This window comes from Serinus canaria, chromosome 15 (genome assembly GCF_022539315.1).
Source record: "Serinus canaria isolate serCan28SL12 chromosome 15, serCan2020, whole genome shotgun sequence".
Classification (NCBI taxonomy): Eukaryota; Metazoa; Chordata; class Aves; order Passeriformes; family Fringillidae; genus Serinus; species Serinus canaria.
This window is the reverse complement of record NC_066329.1, coordinates 2,819,477-2,840,851: the sequence shown is the minus strand read 5'-3', so window position 1 is coordinate 2,840,851 and position 21,375 is coordinate 2,819,477. Positions and strand designations below refer to the sequence as shown.

The 21,375-nt window shown below is 39.6% G+C and overlaps 1 protein-coding gene across 5 annotated transcripts in view; it reads left to right on the top strand.

The window, feature by feature from the left end:
- The window catches only part of SPECC1L (sperm antigen with calponin homology and coiled-coil domains 1 like), a 63,874-nt gene that overhangs the window by 20,040 nt on the left and 22,459 nt on the right, over positions 1-21,375 (top strand). For 3 of the 5 annotated variants that reach the window (XM_050980402.1, XM_050980403.1, XM_018916436.3), the window contains 9 exons: positions 265-1,898; positions 3,382-3,589; positions 9,205-9,278; positions 9,768-9,943; positions 11,469-11,635; positions 13,232-13,323; positions 17,949-18,039; positions 19,932-20,015; positions 21,186-21,342. In XM_050980402.1, coding sequence (XP_050836359.1) covers positions 265-1,898; positions 3,382-3,589; positions 9,205-9,278; positions 9,768-9,943; positions 11,469-11,635; positions 13,232-13,323; positions 17,949-18,039; positions 19,932-20,015; positions 21,186-21,342 — 2,683 coding nt within the window. The remainder of the gene's footprint in view (positions 1-264; positions 1,899-3,381; positions 3,590-9,204; positions 9,279-9,767; positions 9,944-11,468; positions 11,636-13,231; positions 13,324-17,948; positions 18,040-19,931; positions 20,016-21,185; positions 21,343-21,375) is intronic. The other 2 variants (XM_050980404.1, XM_050980405.1) reach the window with 2 other exon arrangements.

Here is a 21,375-nt window from a genome sequence, read left to right as displayed (position 1 = left end):
CTGTAAACCATCTGTAAATAAAGGAGTAATGATCTATCTTTATTTTTATGCAATGAGATGAAAATACAGAAAACAGAAAATGCTGAATGTTGGGTTAATGCTTACTTCCAGTATTTTCTGTGAAATGTATTTAGCAGAAATACATTTCTGATGATTTTCTGTGCTTCAGAAAATCAGCCACTGTGTTGCTGATACAAAGCACACGGCCTGCTGTGACGGATACAGTATTTTAAATTCATGTCCTAACTTTCAAAAACCACACAGGTACAAGTTCCACAGCTAAGCGTAGCACTTCCTCTGGAAATAAAGAGTCCAGCTCTTCAAGAGAGAGGATCCGGGACCGTTCTCGGCTGAGCCAGAGCAAGAAGCTGCCTCTGGCAGGGCAGGGCCCCGGCGACGCGGGGCTGGCAAAGCGCTCCCGCAGCCGCACCAACCCCGAGGCCGACATCCGCATGAGCAAGTCCAAGTCAGACAATCAGATCAGTGACAGGGCTGCGCTGGAAGCAAAGGTGAATGATCTTCTGACGTTAGCAAAAACTAAAGATGTGGAGATCTTGCATCTGAGAAATGAATTGAGGGACATGCGTGCTCAGCTGGGACTCAACGAAGATCATCTTGAGGGGGATGAAAAATCTGAAGAGAAAGAAGCCATTGTTGTCCATCAGCCAACCGATGTAGAGTCTACACTGCTCCAGTTACAGGAACAAAACACTGCCATCAGAGAAGAGCTCAACCAGCTGAAGAATGAGAATCGAATGTTAAAAGACAGACTAAATGCTCTGGGCTTTTCTTTGGAACAAAGACTGGACAACTCTGAAAAGCTCTTTGGCTATCAGTCTTTGAGTCCAGAGATTACAGCTGGCAATCACAGTGATGGTGGGGGCACTCTGACATCTTCAGTGGAAGGTTCTGCTCCTGGATCGATGGAAGACTTGTTAAGTCAGGATGAAAACACTCTCATGGACAACCAACACAGTAATTCCATGGATAATTTAGACAGTGAGTGCAGTGAAGTTTATCAGCCGCTGACATCAAGCGATGATGCCTTAGATGCTCCGTCATCTTCAGAATCTGAAGGTGTACCAAGTATAGAAAGGTCTAGGAAGGGAAGCAGTGGCAATGCGAGTGAGGTGTCCGTAGCTTGCCTGACGGAACGGATACATCAGATGGAAGAGAACCAACACAGTACAGCTGAGGAGCTCCAAGCCACGCTTCAGGAGCTTGCAGATCTGCAACAAATAACACAAGAGCTGAACAGCGAGAATGAAAGACTTGGAGAGGAAAAAGTAATCCTGATGGAGTCTTTGTGCCAGCAGAGTGACAAGCTGGAGCACTTCAGCCGTCAGATCGAGTATTTCCGGTCCCTTTTGGATGAGCACCACATTTCCTACGTGATTGATGAGGACATGAAGAGCGGGCGCTACATGGAGCTGGAGCAGCGCTACATGGAGCTGGCGGAGAACGCGCGCTTCGAGCGGGAGCAGCTGCTGGGCGTTCAGCAGCACCTGAGCAACACTTTGAAGATGGCAGAACAAGACAACAAGGAGGCCCAAGAAATGATAGGGGCATTAAAAGAAAGGAATCACCACATGGAACGAATTATTGAGTCAGAGCAGAAAAGCAAAACGGCTCTGGCATCTACCTTAGAGGAGTACAAAGCCACAGTAGCCAGTGACCAGATTGAGATGAACAGGCTGAAAGCTCAGCTAGAGCACGAGAAGCAGAGAGTGGCCGAGTTGTATTCCATACACAACTCTGGAGATAAATCAGATATACAAGACCTGCTGGAGAGTGTCAGGTTGGATAAGGAAAAAGCAGAGAGCTTGGCCAGTGGTCTGCAGGAGGAGCTGGCACACACCCGCAACGATGCCAATCGATTGCAAGATGCCATTGCTAAGGTAGTGCTTAAAATACCATTGCATTCTGCCATCCCGTCTACACAATGGCCTGTTGGCCTCTGTAGTTCTTTCAGAAGTAAAAGATTAATTATGAGCTTAATTGGATTGCAGTAGTGTTAGACCTGATTACTTTCTCTTGACTTTTGTTATGAAAATGATGTCAGCATTTGAGAAAATGATCTGGATGCATTGAGCTACAGGGTGACTGTTGTGTTACTTTTTAAAAATATTTAAACTCCACCACTTATTTCAGTGTCCAAACTTAAACAGTATTTAAGATACTGTACTAATTTAGTGCTTAAATTGCCCACCTTCTGCAAGACTTTATGTGCTGATTAGCTTTTGGATCAAAATGTTTATTCCTGGTTCTGTTTTGACCCAAATATTTCTTATTTATGCAGTAGCTGTGTCTAGTAAAATTATTTACCATAATTTAATATAAAAGCAAGAATTGTACAATTGATTTAATAACTTTACATATGCATTTAAAGGTATATCTTCCTGAAGAGACACTTTATACCAAATTTAATGTGTGAACTCTATATTAGCTGCAAATCAACATGTTAGTCATGATCAAGCCTGTTAGAATCAACCTTAATTTGGGGTGAAAAACAAACTAAGATGATTTTAATAATTAAAGTTGGAGAGTGCTATTAAAATAAAAACCACTAAAGCAGATGACTTAAGAGCAGGGTATTTTGTCTGTTAAACTTGGTGCCTGCCAGCATTGCCCATCCTAAACCACAACCTATTTTCTCTTGTTTTTCTGACACCCCATTATATATATATATAAAAATTTAAATAAATTTTAATAAATTTATATTTTAACCCTGTTGGGTAAATGTTCCTGTGCCACTGATCCCAGCCTATTACTTATGTCACAGTTTGATGAGGCAGGATAAAAAAGCCTCTTCCCCTGCTCCTGAATGAGAGAAGTCAACCACTTCTTCCCTTCCCTGTTTTGTTTTTTTTTTCAAAGTAATAGTTTGACAGACTCCTCTGAGAACTGCTTCAACTCACTAACACACCTCACACACAAATGTCACACTTGCTTAAGAAAATCACTCATCACACAGGTCCAGCAAGCACTAAAATTGATGCCCAAGAGACCAGGTTTCATCTCTCTTGGCAAGAGAAAGGAAGGATAAAGAGTTTTAACAGTTCCCCTCCACCCTGTCCCTTTTCCATGGCAGCTGGATGTTAAATTGGATCAGCTGCTCATGAAACCTCAGCCTTGGTACAGTGGTAGTGTTGCTTCACTTGTATGCAGGGCACTGCTCTGAGCGTAGCTGGGAATACTCATTTATCCAGCCTGGGAATAAGGAAAAGTTTAACTTTGGCCCAGGAGAAGAGTTGCACTGGAACAATGTATAGGCCAAGCTTACATTTCTCCTGTATTTGTTTGGTTGCAGAAATAGATTGTCATTGTGGTAGTTACAAAACAAAAGGTGTGTCTAATATGCAACTGAGATATATTCTTTAGGTTGAAGATGAATATAGAGTGTTCCAAGAAGAAGCCAAGAAACAAATTGAGGATCTCAATGTGACTCTAGAAAAGCTTCGGACAGAACTGGATGAAAAAGAGACTGAGAGGAGTGACATGAAAGAAACCATCTTTGAGTTGGAGGATGAAGTAGAGCAGCACCGTGCTGTGAAGCTTCATGACAATCTTATCATATCTGATTTGGAGAGTAAGTATTATGCATTTCTCTGGAGAGAAAGGATAATTTAAGAAAAGCTCAAGTAGAACACTAATATTGAAAATATTTTCACTTGTCTTTTGTATGTCTGAATTCAAGTCAGACTAGGTTTTGCAGAATCCTTACACACTAGGGGAAGAAAAAAATCAAGTTGGCTTAGCTTTTCCAGACCCACTTAGTAGTTGGTGTGGGAATAAAACCTATGAATAGAGAACAAATATGAAATCTTCAATACTGTTTTCAAGTTGTTCTTCAAAGTAGAAAAACACGTGGTAGAAAACATGTTTACTGTGTACCTGTCTAGATCTCTGGGCCTTAGTTCCCTCTCTGATCTTGGAGACCTGCTCAGACATTCCTACCACGGGCTGGAATTCTGCAATTAGTCTCCATCTAATTAAGAACACGGGCAACTCTACCCTAGCAAGCTGTATTTGCACAGTGCTGCTTAGAGAATTTAAATATCTGTTAGTCTTCCATGTTATTCAAAGATGAAACAAGATAGCAAAAAAACCAAAGCATGATTCCTTCTAGCAACAAGGGAAATATTCATAGAAAGGGTTTTAAATTGGTCTGCTAGCAATAAAAGTTAGTGTCTTAAGCAAGCTAAATTGTTTATTCAAGCTTAGTATCTTCAGACATGGCTGAGAGTGTTGTTTCCCAAGCAGTCCTTCTTTATCTTGAAAGGCAATCACTGCTTCTCTTTACAAAATAAAGTTTTTATTCTGATTTTTTTTCCCTTTCTGTGCTAAAAGACAGTCGTTTTGGAGCAAAGACTCAAAAAGGTTGAACAGTTTTCTACTTGTTTTGTTTTGTCCGTGAACTGAAGTACCCTCGTGCAGGGAGCAGAACTGCAGTCAGGTGGACACTTGGGTATCTGCCTAGCAATACCTCATTACAAGGCAGCTCTGATTTTAGGTGCTTCTGCTTTGTGGGTACAAACCAGCTGTCAAATATTTAATTTCGACTGGTGAAAATTCAGGCAGACAAATCTCTGCCAGGGGAAAAATTCTCAAGAAAAATTGGAATAGTCTTTGTTATTCATTGGTCTTGGAAAATTCGTGTGGACCAGCCAATGTCCTGACGTGATCCTTTGGGGGAAGCAAGCTGTTTTAGTTCTGTGCTGGAAGGAGAGTGGCATCTAGTGGCAGTAAGAGAGGATGGCACACCAAGAATTCTATAAACTTTTTTAAAAAGTGCATTCTTTCTGACAGCTTGAAAACTCTGTTGACTTTGGATTCATAGTTAAACTTCTTACAGGAGTTTTTTCATGGTAGTCTCTAAGTAGTGACAACATAGAACATTGTGAAAAATCTGGGACTTAGAGGTAGTCCACACAACATTTAAGAGATAGAATTGCAGACACAAAATGGAAAATTATAACTTAAGGATTTTATTAAAGACTTTACAATTAGGAGAAAGATGCCTCATAGATGAGTGTTCATTCAATTTAATGATTAATCAACACAAATAGTAATGTAGGAATGGGAAACACTCCAAGCACTTAGGGCATGCTTCACTGTGGGCTTTTCAAACACAAGGAACCTACAATGGAACATTTTTCCCATTAATCTGGGTATTGAACTGTCACATTTGAGCTGTTAATATGTTTGCCTGCAGAAACAGGGGTTTCTTTGATGTGTGCAGCAGGATGCAAATTGCATTGATGAAAAGCACACAGTATGTTCCTGACATGCATCCAGATGTGGTGAGAGCTGCAGTCACTGCAGCTGAGCTCCTTACTGCTGGGTTGAGGAGTTTGAAGCACAGTGCTGAAATGGCCTGGAGGGAAACCTAGTGAGGAGCAGCTGAGGGCACCTGGTTTGTTCAGCCTGGAGGACACTGAGGAGTGACCTCACTGTGGACAGTGACTGACCTGCTCTCTGTGACTGGTGACAAGACTTGAGGAAATGGCTGGAGCTGAGTCAGGGAAGGTTTAGGTTGGATACCAGGAAAAGGTTCTTCACCCAGAGGGTTGCTGGGCACTGGAGCAGGATCCCCAGGACAGTGGTCATGGCCCCAAGGCTGCCAGAGCTCAAGGAGTGTTTGGACAATGCTCTCAGGCATAGGGTGGGATTGTTGGGGTGGCCTGCAGGGCCAGGATTGTGACTCGATGATCCTGATAGATCCCTTCCAACTGAGGATATTCTATGATTCTATTGTATGTAAAAAGTCTAAGAAATACTGAAATAATCTGTGTTTTAGATCCTCCATGCTGTGCCGAGCTGAAACAGGTAGAGAGGAAGGAAGGACAGTGGGGAAGGCTGACACTGCACTAGATGGCGTGTTCCCTCTGGGTTTCACTTCTGACTCCCAAAAACTTGCAGCACTCAGGTAGCCCAGCTGTCACATGAGTCATCTGCAGTAACTAAGTGGGAAACAGAAACCTGTTATTCTCCCAAGCAGTTAATAAGAGTTTGTGGGGAAATTTTTTCCAGAAAAGTTGGACTCCTGATGTGCTGCAAATGTGTATTTGTAGGTTAGCTTACCACTTCTCAAAGGTTTCTTCTGAAGCACAAAAATAATCATTGCTTGTTCTCTTAGCACAGGTGCACATAGGTTCTCCTAGTCTGTAACTAGAAGTCAGTAAATTTTTAGGACAAGTGTAGGTGAGCTAGAAGGTGGATATATTTAATACTCAATGAATAGTTCTTTTATGGAACTGACAGTGTTAGTTTTAATTCTGCTATATTTCATTTGAAAAGGATCTTGACAGCAGTTATAAAATGAAATGTTTGCTTTACCATATTTAGGCCTTTTCTAACAAAGTGTTGGAAAAGTCAATAGGATGTTCGTTTCTTGTACCTTTTTTAACATTTTTAGTTTTGTGACTAATGGCAGACCCTTAAAAAGTCACCTTTCTTGCTGTGTAGATGTATTGTCTGACATGATGAGCTCAAAAAGCAGGATTGGTCTACAAATTGACTGGGCTTTGGTGTTTGTGCCCAGTGCCTGTTCCTTACAGAAGGAAGCTGTAGTTCTTACACTGCTCTGTGTATTTGTGGTTGTGTCGGGATAGCCATTTCTATGCTAAAGAATGAAAATGCTCTCCCAGTGTAAGGCATGCCTGTGTACCCAGTACAAAAACTGTGAGAGTGTCCATTATGAAATTGCCTGGGTCACAATTACTTGATTTAGTGTCCCTTCCCAGGAATTGTCATTTTTTCTGAAACTACTGCACGTAAATATTGTTAGTATTTTTTCCTCAGAAACTATTGAAATTACACAATTGAATCTTGATACTAATTTTTATTTCATAGTGATAATTTCTAACTGCCAGTTACATTATAATTAGTAAAAATTGCAGATACAGAACATCTTGATACCTTTTCTCTGGTAGCCTTACAAAACTCTTCCTCCCACCCCCAGCCCTAGCTGTAAAGGTTTTCTTTACCATTTGTAGTCTGCATGTCCCATAATCTTTTTTTTCTGCCTCTTAGGCATGGGCAAGGCCTTGTCAAACTGTGGCTTCAATCAATATAATTTTCTGAAATGTAGCTGTAATTGGATCCTGCAGTCAAATACGAGCTCGCTGATTTGCCATTTTTAATTATCCTATTCATTCATCAGAAGAATCTCCTTGTTCTTCACTTACTCTAACATGTAGTTACTTTTTCTTTTATCTCAGTCTTCTTTGTTGTCTGTGATCATTGAAGAGGGAGACTGGAAAATGGTGGAAGTACCTGTCCTGCCATACTGAAAATTCAGGCAGTGGAGGTGGAAAGAGTTTGTGTGTGTTAGAGAAGAATGTGGAGTTTGCAAGGATGCAGAAAGGAAGGGTGCCCCATGGCAGCCTCTCCCTAATTTGACTACTTGAATTTTCAGGCTGTAGTTGGTGGAAGAGGTGAAATCACTTATTTTAGTCATAATTTCTCACTCCATTTCAAATTCAGTTGCAGTTTGGTGGGGGGTATTTTTAGCATCCTTGGTTGATTGGGTAGGAGAGAGAGCACTGTTTCCAACAACTGCTGTAAACTGCTCTGTATTATTTATGTACCTGCAGAATATTCAGACCATTGTGTTTTACTTCAAAGCATAAATACACTAAAATTTAATGGTGCGTGTCATAACTCACAGAAGCTCAGAACAATGGCACTGCACAAGCTTTAACTGGGTGCATTTATGGTTTCTGGTTTGTGGTTATTTTTAGATAGCTTGCTTTTAGTAGTACTGCAAATTTTGTTTTTAAAAACATTTTTTCTTTGAAGTGTTTTAAAAGTGAAAATGAACATCGACTTGATTTGTTCAGAAATGTATTTCAAGGAAAAGGTGGGGGGAGCAAGTTTTATAACTTTGGCCTAAAGCTGGCCTCCTAGTTCTGAATTTAGCTCAAACAAGTTGTGTATCAAGAGACAAGCTAAAAATTGGAGGGCTTTGCTTAAGTATCACGGTAGCATGAGATTTGAGTGGCCCACCCTGTAGGCTTATCTTCAAAGCTTAAAGATCAGCTGGGTGCAACTTAAAATAGGCACTTTTACAAGGAGGAGATAAATACAGAAGGATCTGTCTATTTTTTATGTTCCAACTTTTCCAAGTTTGAAAGGTTATTGTGTTTTCAGACCAGCTGAGGTTTTGTTTTTACAATTCTTGTAAAGAAATTAACTGTGACTAAAAAAGTCCCTGTACTTGGGGCTGTTGAGGAAGGTTTTGTGTATTGAACACCCTAAATGTATTGTAGAAAGAGCATTGCAAATATACAGGAAAAAGATTTGTTTCCAGCAGGTGTTGGGATAATGAACCTGAACCAAAAAATGCATTTAGTCAGTTTCTCCATCATTTTTACAGTTTTTACAGTCACACAATGCCACAGAAATAAAACATCCTAGAATGCAAGGATCGGTGAAGTGACACACTGATTAGAAGTTTATGCTGCTTCATGAGTTGCTTAGTTTTAAGAATGGAGTAATCAATCACATGGTCCTTGTGTATTGAATAAAGTCACAAATGAGGAATAATTGCAGTAGCCAGTCTGTCAGACGCCACACACACTGCTGCTGCTGGGCTGTGCACCCTGCTGTGTGGCTGCTGACAGATTTAGGGGACCCTCTCTCTCATAACACAAGCTCACAGACTGTTTGGCCTTTTGCTGTAAATATAGTTTGCTTTGACCTCAAATAGTAGCTTGATAGACAAGAATGTCAGATTCTTGGGGACATGAGTTCAGTTTTATCCCTGTGGAAGGCAGGGCTGTGAGTGTTATGTCAGCTGCTTTGTGGCAGGAATTAAACTGGGAATCAAAAGGCTTCCTGTAGCTGCAGCTTATGTTTGAGGAGGGGAAACCCCCAGACATCCATGTGTTCATGTTAAATTGCCTACCTTGTTTACTTGCTCTTTGCTATTGCTTTGTCATTTTACTATTGTGATTTGGGGTTTGTATAAGAATTGAGTTTGCTTAGGCTGTTCCCCTTACCAGTCACAGAGGAGTGTGTGCCTATTAACAGCCTCTGGCAAATCATTCCTTCCATACTATGTTTCTTCAGATGTCTTTGGTTAAAAAATGTCTTCTCTGAGTAAGTCTTCAAAAACATTTGCAGGCCTTTTCAGCTATTCATTTTTAAGTAGATAAATCCCTGACTTAGATCTTATAGGGAATTTAACTTTTTTTCCAGATACAGTTAAAAAACTTCAGGATCAAAAGCATGACATGGAAAGAGAGATTAAGAATCTTCACAGGAGACTCCGGGTAGGTAAAAACCAAAAAAGTCAAGAAATTGTCAGCTTAGAATGTCTTAAGACCAGCTTATGAAATTGTGAAAAGATAATAATATCAGATACAATGCCAATAAAATAATTATTCCTGAAAGACAGGTATCAGGGGAATATATTTACTAACTTACAACCACGAAACATTGCTAAAAATTTTCTTAGTGTCACAAGGATGTGATGTTTGGCTTAGGAGAAAATGTTCCTGTGTGTTTTGATGTGGAGTTTAATATTAAATATTTTTCTCCTCCACTTTGAACATTTTATTTGTCTCCAGAAAAGAAATTAATAACTTTCAAAGTCTAGTTATTTCCAGCAAAACCTCTTCAATTTATCTTGTGAGTTAGGTTGTGCCTAACACTGAACAAGTACCCGTGTTGTTCCTGTAAATAATTTCCTTTAACAGCATAGCAAAACTATGAATAATAAGGATAACTTTTATTTTTAACTTCCAAATTGGTGCTTGCAGGAGGAGTCAGCAGAATGGCGCCAGTTCCAGGCAGACCTGCAGACTGCAGTGGTCATTGCCAATGACATCAAGTCCGAGGCGCAGGAGGAGATCGGGGACCTGAAGCGCAGATTGCACGAAGCGCAGGAGAAAAACGAGAAGCTCACCAAGGAGCTGGAGGAGATCAAGTCACGCAAGTATGCCACTGACAGCAGGCTTGGGTGGTTCTTTTGCAGGGAGAGGGCAGCTTGGAAACCAGTTTCTTAATTATTGAGGCTCCAGAAGTTTGTAAATCCTCTCACTGTAGGGATCTGTATTTCAGCGAGCTGCTTTATGCTGTCATCATATTGCAGGCGTTCCATACTGTTCTCTCCTTATCACAGAAGTTTTTTGGTGTTTCTTGTGGGCAGCTCTTCAGAGCATTGACTCTTTCTTCTTCACAAAGCAGCCAACTGACTGCAGTTCCCTTCCCAACCAGCCACCCCACTCTTTTCTAGCACTTTTCTTCTCACTGCTTACAGCTGTGGCCTGGTAAAGTCAGGCCTGTTCCTGATCTTTGATAATTGGCCCAGCTGTAACTCCTTAGGGGTAAGATTACTTTCTACACTATCTTTATTTTCTTATATTCTATCCCCCTACAGCTTTCAGCATTTTACAACAGCAATATTTGTTTCTTTATACTGTATACTTAATCCACCCAGGCATTTACAAAACCAAGTTGGAATGGAGGATTTTTCCAGTTTAACTCATTTAAGCTCAAAATGATTTGGCTTCCCACAGTGTGAAAAACAAGCAGTGTTGGCTTTCCTGTACCATCATTAATATTTCTTTATTAGCAGTCAAGGCTTTTGGTGTGGTTAAAAACACAGCTGGGTTTTTACCTGAGAAGAAACCTTCATCTAGTTTTGCCTGTAACTTACACTGTTTTCCTTCCACTGATAATTAGTGGTGCTTTCTATATAAAAACAAAAATAATCCAAATTGTGATGTGTTGTGGCTTGAATTAGGTGCTCCAGATATTTAGAAGCTGAGTTATATGTCTTTCAGAAGTAATGAAGTCCTCAAATGGGAACATCCTGGACAGCACCATTTGAATCCTGACTGCATTGTCTCTAGGGGTCAGAGCTGTATATAGCTTACAGTAATGATGCTTGTGATGTGTATATATAAAACAATTGTTTTCTTCATGGATGGGAATTTGGTGAGATAGATGTACATTACATTTAGCCCAGCATCTAGAAGGGTAGGAGATCCTTTCACAAGCTGTGATACTTGGAGAAAAGCTAATGCTGCCTAAAGATGTATACCAGAAACGTATTCTTACCTCCTTAGTATTAAATGTTTTCCATTTATTCAGGTGGAAAAAAAATTCTTCCCTCTGAGATGATTATTTTCATGTGGAATGATGAAATCCTTAAGTCTCAATTTTTTCCATCCATGTGTGTGAGATAGGAGTAGGAATTAAGCCTTATATCAAATATTGATTTGATAGACTTTTTTTACCAGATGCTGAGCTCTGTTGCTGACAAATAGTAAGAAATTACAGTGAAAATTTGGGTTGATAACCTATTTCTGAATTACAGTGTAAAGAAAACTAGGTTAATGTAATGACCCATTTGGACCATAGATTTTAATTCAGCTTCAATTTGTGTTGATTTTTTTAAGCCTTTGCATGTTAAAATGTTTTTTGAATGCCCTAAACAAGCAGCACATTGACTTCAGGCAGGAAGAAGAGCGCGGTCGAGTGTACAATTACATGAACGCGGTAGAGAGAGATTTGGCAGCTCTGAGACAAGGCATGGGCCTGAGTCGCCGATCCTCCACCTCCTCAGAGCCCACTCCCACTGTGAAAACGCTCATCAAGTCCTTCGACAGTGCCTCCTCCCAAGGTGGGTCCCAGCAGCTGCACCACGCTGCCCTCTGCCTGTGCTCTCTGATGGCTCACAGGCAAACTGCTTTACCCTGTCCTGGCTGAAACAAACCGACCCAAACTGGATTGCAGAACAGATTGTTCACTGCAGTTAAGTGCAAGCATCCTTTTTTGTCTTGTCTTTATTTTTCTCTTTGCTGTCGCATTGCCAGTGACTCATATGCTGGATGCTTTGATTCAATGCTCCTGTATATTAGAAATACATAAACACATATGACACACATAATTATAGCTGGGAGCACAGCTGATTTCAGCCTGATTATTAAAATGTGAACTTAATGTTCCAAATTAAGCATTTTAAAAGCCATGTAATAGCTAGAGCTGAGTTTATTTCTTTTAATAACTTATATCTTATACTCAGAGCTCTGATGACAGTTAAAAGTAAGATCCAGCCAGTATCACCTATTGAAAGATATAGGAGATAGTTTCTAGAATAAAAGGAGTCTCACTCTTGAGATAAGGGACTTTGCTATGATTCTGTTTGTGGGAGGAAGTGGTGTTCTTCTCCATAGGTCCAGAATAAGGAATCCAAGTAATTATTCTGAAATTAGAAACACTTGGGTTTCACCTTTAGCTGCATATGAAACCTTGTGTGGATTAAAGTATTTCCTTTGCCAGGTCTTTGGGTTTTGACTTTCATGTCCAACAAAGTCACCATAAGTTTAATGTAAAAAGGCTTGGTCTGAAGCAGACTGAGTTAGCAGTGCCAGTCCAGTACTGTGCACAGCAAAGCTGCTTTCCACTGCAGAACCAGGAAGTTTAAGATACAGAACCATCTCTGTTATTTAACCATTCTGTAAATGCTTCTATTTCCGTGCTTGCTCATTTTTTTTCACAGGTATTTACAGTTTTTTACTTTTCTAGTGTTAATTTGGAAGGTTTTTTAAATGTATTACTGGAGGAAGGTGCTTTCTTGCCAGAGTTAGTTTAGTTAAATGACAAATCCCCTCTCACTTTGAAATCTTTTATTTCAAGCTAATATCTGCCTTCTACCTCAGCATTCATGTCTAATCATGTTGTTAAATCATCAGATCACTGATTCACCAATATACAATTTTTCTGTTTTCATACATATCTAAAAATGTTACTTGTTTAATCCCAAAATTTAAGGTATATAATAATCTAGTGCTTATGAACTTTGATTAGAAGCTAGAAAGGAGAAGCAGGTGATAGAGTTTATCTTTCTTGTATTACTAGCAGAGCCAGGAGCCTGCTGCTATCTCTTTAATTGTCTGAAGATCAGAGAGCTAGTAATGCAATGATTTACATCTGCCAAGGTAATAGTATCCTGCACCTTAGCCTTGTCCACCCCCAGCCAGCTCAGGCTTTTACCATGGATGATGGAAAGACAGCAAGTGAAGGTAATTGCAGGGGAGTCAATGTGTAGGCATACTTTCAAATGACTTTTCAGTCAATTGCTAATTGAAATTCTGAGAGTGTGATCTGGTAAAACTGGTAATGTAAAGTACAAGGTGAGGGTTGGCTTTAGCAGTCTCCTGTTGCACTGCAGAGCAGCGTCATGCTCACCATGGCTTCCTTTCCATGTTCCTCCTAGTTCCAAGCCCTGCTGCCGCCACAATTCCTCGCACTCCCCTGAGCCCAAGCCCCATGAAAACTCCCCCAGCTGCTGCTGTATCCCCTATGCAGGTGGGTGTTTTATGACTGCACTTAATCCTTCTGTGTGAAGAAGATTGTGTGAAACTACAGGTGGTGACATACAAATATTGGCTGACTTGCTGGGGAAATAATGATAAAATGTTGCCTTAAGTAAGTAATTACTAAACTCTTCAAGTGTTTCACTGAGAACCAGGTTGGAAACTTGGGAATTCTTGTTAAATATTTGCAACCGTTGCTATTCCTGTGCTGTTAAAAAGCGTGAGAGGAAGACTTTATTTGCATTCCTTAATTTTAGAGTTCAGTTTGTCAGTTCTTAGTCCTGTGCCTGGCAGGCAAACAGCAGTAATCCCCTCTGGCAGTGGACTAAGGACTGTGCAGAATCTGTCAGCAATCAGCAGTGTAAATGTATCTTTCAATGCAGGCCTTACAGGTAGGATTGAAATAATTGCAAATTTCTGCTCTGTGTTCATTTTGCACTGGCAGAGTTTGGCCAGTGGGTGATGGTGCTGTGTATTTTGTGCTGTTCCCTCTGAAGCTTTGTGCTTTTGCTCAGGTGCTGCAGCAGTCTGGCTGCACTGAGATGGCATTGTCAGGACTCTGATGTTCAGCTTTGTAGATCTTTGCTGGCTTTATTATCTCACTCGCTGTGGGAAGTGAGATTTTGGCAGAAGCCAACAAGTTTAAGGACAAGGCAGATGGGGCCAGGTTCATAAAGAAAAGTCAAATAATGTATGTTGTTTTACTCCTTTAATATCCATAATTCTCCTGTTGCCTTCAAGATATTGCTATTGAGAAGTTCCAAAACTTGATTGTCACTGTAGGTCAGTGTAATGATTTGGTAATACATTCTCTCTGCCTGAGCTGAGGACTCTGTAGCCATATCAGCTTTTAGTCCCCAAGGAGCAATACCTGGAACAGACTGACTGCTCTCCTCTTCTCAGACTTGTGCAGCTTTTATTCATTTAAGAGTGAATTTCATGAAACAAATAGATAGCCTTAAAGCAAAGAGAAAGAATTAAATGGTTTCTTGGGAGAGCTTCTGCTTCTTCTTGTGGTTCAGTCACTCTTGACAGCAGTTCCCTAAATTAGTTAAATGTGACGAGTTCGCTGACAGATGCTTTGTTCCTATTGATCTGGCTTTATATTTCTGTTTATTTCTGCACTCTTGGAGGAGGAGTGCTTAATCTCATGTTCCAAAAGGCTGAACCAGACCTTTGGCAGACAGAAGACTTTTTGGTGAAGCCTAAGGCTTATCTCACTTTATTTACCTGTAAATTAACCATGAACCAAACTAATCTCTTAGAATACTGCAAAACTGCTCAGGTTTACAGCTCTTGTTTGATGTTCTTGATCTGCCAGAATTACTTGAATTTTGAATTCAACTTCTGGGATAGACCCAAGTCATTAACAGCTGGGTACTCATTAGTGGGAAACATTGCCTGAAAAACAAAGGGAAGGGTGTGTAAATAAAAACAGCTTCTATTGTCTTTCTGAAGATAGGTGGTTTTCTTCAAAGTGCTTGTAATTATGCAGAAGGCAGTTGGGTTTCATGACCTCAGTTATGTGAATATTTTCTGCTCAAGAGAGAAAGGGGTTGAGTTTTCTTTATTTTCATATTGCTGCCTCATTTTCTACTGTTGTGTTCTCTGGAATTTTTTAAAAACATTTTCTTGTTTGTTCTCTTACAATTGAAAAGCAAGATTGTAATAAGTAATCACTATGTGAGCTGACCCATTGGCTCCCACATTATAGAAGTCATCTATGGTGTAAGGTTTTTGAGGAAAGGTGGATCTCTGTATTGGTGTTGCAGTGTTTATTATCATTAATTTCTGTTCCTCTTAAATGCTGCCACAGGGGAAATATTTACATGGGCACCTACTGAGAAACTGGCACAGTGTTGATACTTCCATAAGACGGATTGGTTGCCTAAAACATTGTCCAAGTACCGATGAATCAACCATGTGCTTTGTCTTTGGACAGTGAAATGAATTTCCTCAGTCTTGAAGAGTTTTTGTTTGCTTGGTTTGTTTTTCTTTACAGCTGTGTGTATGTATAATGAGATAGATTCTTGGATATGTTTTGCAACTCAAAACAAACAAACAAAACCCTTTCTGGCTTCAGGTCCAAGCCTGCATAGCTGTGTTTTACTATGGCTCTTAGCAGCACTGCAAAGCAATTTAGGAAGAGAGGTATGAAGAGAATGCTCTTGAGAATGTGAAAACAGCCCTGCTGGGTTAGCCCAAAGCTTAGCTGGTCTGGTATGCCACTGGGAGTGACCAGAGCAGATGCCTAGGGAGGAATATAAGGACAAGGGAGTTTATCTGTTGCTTTCCCTGGGTCCTTTCTTTTTCTGTTTTATAACTGGAGGACTCTCTGAAGCAGATGTGGTTTCAGATTGACAGGTTACCTTTGGATGCCCCGTTTTGCTTTGAGCATATAAAAACTTGCAGAGTCCAAGCAATTTAGTGTCAAAGCCTTCCTATATCTTAACAAGTCAATATGTGAAGAACTGTTTGTTCTGCAGTTGCCACGTGCAGGTGCACTGGCATGAAGTGCAAAGTGATCAGGAAGAGGTACCTGGATAGTGGTGATGGTCTTGTTTCCTTCCATGGCTGACAACAGACACAAGGATGATGAGTCAGAAGCCACATATTTGGAGTTGAAGTTGATTAGTTCATCCTGCCTTAGTTCTGTTTCCAATTTAAAGCATCCCCCAGACACCTGTGCACTGCTACATGGATAAGGCAGGTGAAATTAGATAAGCATCAGTTGGTCCATGTTCCTCTGGTTTGCAGTGCATCAGTCCCTGTGTTACTGCTGGTAACTGTGAGGTTTGGAATTAGGAACTAATCAGTGCAAGGGAGCCCTGTCTGCAGTGCCAGCAGGAGCAGAGACCAGACCAATATACAGCAAGTTATCAGCTGAGTGATACAGCCCCTTTCTGCCAATTTCCATGAAGGCTGTTTGGTTTTAAGGGATAAATGTGTATGATTATCCAGCTCTGTACATACCTGTGAGTCTTGGCTGAAGCTCTGTACACCCCTGTCCCTGTAGTGTCAGTCCCAAAGGTAACAAAAATTAAATATTTTTATATTAGCCTCATATTTGAGCTGTTTCTGGGGTGGGGAGGTGCATTGAAATGGCTCACTTTGGTACAGTTCATGTCCTTTAGTCAGGAAATGTTTGGGGATTTTTAAGTAGGTGGTGTAAGTGTGAAATGGCAGCTCTTAGAGGAAGCTGTTGTGGGCATTTCTGTGCATGGCTCTCAGTCACTTTCACCTGCACATTTAAAGGTATAATCTTTGTGTGTGTGTGCAGGACATTGGGTGTATGAAGTGATGAAATTCTTCGTGCTGTACTGTGGCAGTTGTTCTCTCCATTTGATTTCTAGCACAAAAGCATAACTCCAGTTTGGTTCTAACTGATGAATAAAGTAGCCCTGTAATCCTGCCTGTGCTATGGGGTGCTGTAAATATATACTGTTAACTCATTTTAATCACAACTCTGGATTTGTCTGCCTTGCCTAGATAATTTGGTGTGAGAAACATCTGACCTTTAGTATTTTATGAAGACTCATTTAACCTTGGGCCAGATGGAGACCTGAAAGAGTTTTCAGGATAAACACATTAGTGGACTGATTATGATTAAATATGGGAATCTAATAGAAAGGACAGGGTGAATAAAGAATGAACTATAATTTGCAATGGGCTCTTTCAAATGATTAATTTGAAATAATTGTGGGCGATCCTCCATGAGTCTTCAGCAACTGAATCTGTTTCAGTAACTCTGAGGGTAATTATTGCTTTGTACAATTCACTGTGTGAGACTAAAATGCTTATTTTAGTCCTTTTTCAGTGCTTACTGAATTGTGTGTACAAGTCTGAACACAGCTGTGATCTTGTGCTTGCTAAAAGCCATATATTGCTAAATATTTATATAAAACTTGAAAACTAAATGCTCAATTCATAGCTCTTTAGAGGAGAACAAAAATTGAAGTGACTTGAGAAGGCAAAAAAAAAACCAACTGTGTTTTATTACATCTTTGACAAATAATGAAATGTCTCTCCATTTGTTCCCAGAGCATCTCAGTTAAATATGTGGGAACAAAAGCTCTTGACATTCTGAATAAGCCCCATTTTTTCAGTAGTGTTTTTCTTATCAAAGAGTGCTTTGGGTCACTGTACCCATTACACTGTTCTCCCAGCTTTCCAGGAAGAGGCACAAAGCTGTAAAGGCTTATGTTAATAACACAGATCGTGCACTAAAACCTTGCCTTTGTATGGGGGGTTCTGGTGGTTTAAATAAACACATCAAGTTTAACCAGAATGGGTTTGTTCAAACAAAATAGAAATGAAGGTGAGAATGAATACACAAACTGCAGGAGCATTCACAGCCATAATTTTTAACATTGGTTGAGGAACAGGTCTCAGTTTAAAGAAGTAAATGTTGCAGGATCAAGGCATAGTTAGATTGGCAGAAGTAAAGGTTTTTAAAGTAAAGAAGGAAAAAAATTTCAAAGGTTCCTTTATTGTTGTAGTTCTTTAAAATTAGTAATAGTGTCATATCTGAATTTCTAAAGCTTATTCTGCAATTCCACATTTGGGTTTTTTTTTTACCTTCTAGTTATGTCTGACACAAGTATTTTTCCATTTCAGAGGCATTCCATAAGTGGGCCAATCTCAGCTTCAAAACCCCTTGCTACACTGACAGACAAAAGACCAAGCTATGCAGAAATTCCTGTTCAAGGTACTGATTCAAGTTCATTTAAACTTTGGTTTTAATACTGCTATTGATTGTTTTTAAAAATATTATTTAGTATCCAAAGCATTATCATGTTACATACCTTTTATTATCTAAGTATCTTACTAGAATCATAGACTATCTCATGTTTAAGTTCTTTCTACTTGTGTTTCATCACATGTGGTGGTATAACATAAAGATGTTTTTTGGAATTTCCAACAGAACCCCAATTGCATGCTGGTAACTTGGCACTATTCTGACAAGTTTTAGTGTGTGCATAAACTAAGATCGCTTGTAAAATCAAGATAAGATAATTTCAGGGACATATCTTGCAGCTGTCCCAGATGTTAAAAAACCCAACCTCTGGGGTTACAGATTTTTTTAACCCCCCAAAATGAAACAAAGATGATGGTTGGCATTGTGTTGCATGTGAATAATAAAATAAACTAATTAAATATTGAACTTTCAGGAGCCAGATGAAAAATTGAATGGAATTGAGTGTTGATTTATCTATTTCCCAATATTCCCCTGTTCTGTGAACTTTGTTTTGTCTCTCCAATCACTGTTCACAATGTGCTCTTCCTGTGAGAATGAATGGCTATCATGTGTTGGGTGTAGTTCTCTGATTTATGCCTGCTTTAGGGGCTTTTTGTGTGTAGATGTTTCTCAAGATAATCCCCATATGACTCCAGGCTGAATATTTCCTCTCAATTTGGTATTCCTGAGGTCTGATGTTTTCTAAAGGGCTGGGTTTTTTGTTGGTTTTTTTTTTTTTTCTGTAGCACTTCATAATAGCCTGTATGTGCCAGATTTCCTTCTTGCTTTTGTTGAATCCATATTGAGGCTATTTGTACAATGCAGCTGCAGTTTTAATTTTAGAAACTTTGATATTTTTAGGAATATTGAAATGCCTTTCCAAGAAGATAATACAGGATTCTTTAATTGTTACAGAGTTCAGGGTAAGACATAAGGGTTAGACATAAGCTTAAACACAAAATGAATGGTATGTTTTACATGGCTATTGTGGGTTTTTTCAAATCACTGAATGCAGGAGCAGGACTGTGTTCCAGGAGTGAGGTGCCAGACAGAATTCCTGCTTACAGCCATACAGATATGTTTTTAATGTATCTCTTCAGCAATGTATGAAAATGTCATATTTTCAATTATAAATGGGGTTTCACTTTTCTTAATCCCTGTTTCTGTGAGGTTTTATATTCAAATTACTGTCATTTAAGTGTTTCTACATAGGAGTATGTAAACCTTTTGTTTGCAGTTTTTACTTGAAGGAATATTTCATAATAGGAAATAGCTTTGATTTGTTGCTATAGAAAATTAATTTTGTTGTAGTCTTTTTTTTTTTTTTAACTCATTGGTGTTAGGCAGAACTGATCTTGCAATGCAATATGTAAAGGCACCTTTTAGACCCTACTGCATGGAGTAAATGAAAAAAAATCCCAAAATGAAAAAAAACCCTAAAGCCCAAAAAATGTCAATCCAACAAACCAGAGAGGAGGAAAAAAGAAATCACCTGAAGGATAAAGCAACCTGCTTTACCATTGAACATTGTGAAGGACATATTGAATATTTTTGGCCATGAGCTGAATGGGGATTCCTTTCTCAGCCATTTGGAGTAAGGATTTTTTTATGACCAGGGCAAGTGGATTATCAAGAGATTTTAGGGCAGAAGGACTCAGGTGCTCATGGTGTATTCCTGGTGCACTTCACTGGCAATGGGCAATGTTAGGGCTCTTCTCTCTTCCATGCAGAATCACCTGCCCTGCCTAAAACAGCCAGACTCAGGCACTGGTGGGCAGTATTGGTGACTCAGGCCTGAGGGTTACATTTGATTGGGACCTTCAGGAAGGGTGACTCCCTCCTTTTCCCTTCTCTCTGCACAGAGCATTTGCTGAGAACATCCTCCACCAGCCGGCCGGCGTCTCTGCCCAGAGTGCCTGCCATGGAAAGTGCCAAATCCATTTCAGGTAAAACCATGGCTTTTAGGTGGTCAGGAGAGTGAGGAACTCTCATTTCAGTCATGTACTTCCAGGTCTGCTTTGTCACTGGCATAAACCACAAATATTCTTCAGTATTGCTGGACATTTGATGTTAACTTTGGCTTTTAAAAAAGCCAGACTTGCTAAATACAAGTTTATGCAGAGTGTTAGTTCACTATCAAGCTGTATATACTGATGTCTCAGTATCAGCAGGGGCTTCTAAAACCAAATCTTTATTAATTATAGCAAAAATAGTGTGATACTGTGAAAATGATGCTTTGTATAATCCAGGCAAAAGTGATTTTAGATCAGTATTTTTTTTAAAAACCCTATATTTTGGGAAATGCTTACAAGTTTTAGATACTTTTTGTTTGTGTAAGAACCCAAACTTCTTGTGTCTGGTATTTATAAATTAATGTACTTGCCCCCAGGTCATTAGAAAATAAGTCCCTGGTGTATGTAGAGAGTTGAATCTTTGATTTGCACAAACATGAACAATGGTGATTATTTAAGTATAAAGGCAAACCTCATATTTTAACTGGAAACTCTTCCATGTAGAGAACATGTAACAGTTCCAAATTTGGTTTTACAGAGTACAATGCTTGTGCTTTCATTTGAAAGAAAATTCATTTCCTTTGATAAAATGAAGCAAGCTCTGTGGAATGTGGCTGATTGGTCTCAGGTCAACATTTGATATTTTTGTTGATATTTAATTAATGTCCAGAGGATCACATACATGCCAATTCTCCATTAAAATTAAATGGAAATAAAACAGCTGTCATCTCTAAATAGATTTGGTTTTCTTTTTCCTTAACTACTTGAAGCTTCACAGTGTAATTATATGGACTAGAGGAAAATAAATGTTTTGATGTTAAAATTCCTTCTCATTCATTAAATCCTTCAAATGGGAGTAGTCATATTCCATTAAGATACATCCATCAAACTTTCTTTCCTTCAAACTACAGGCTTGATCATAAATGTTTTTAGTGCAGTCTAAGTCCTTCGTATTTCCAAAGTGGAAAGCATCACGAAGAATGTTCACACCTTCTATTAGATATAGGTGTCTGTGCTTGATTTCTGAACTAATGCTTGTCTGAGAGCAAGTTGGAAAGTTTTTGTGTTTGCAAATGATAAATGCCTGGGCAATTCCCCCCTCAGTGTCTCGAAGAAGTAGTGAGGAAATCAAGCGGGACATCAGTGCACCCGATGGAGCATCCCCAGCTTCTCTCATGGCCATGGGCACCACCTCACCACAGCTGTCCCTCTCATCTTCTCCTACAGCATCAGTCACCCCTACAACCAGAAGCAGGATAAGGTATCAATCCTTTATTGGGGTTAATTCCACAGC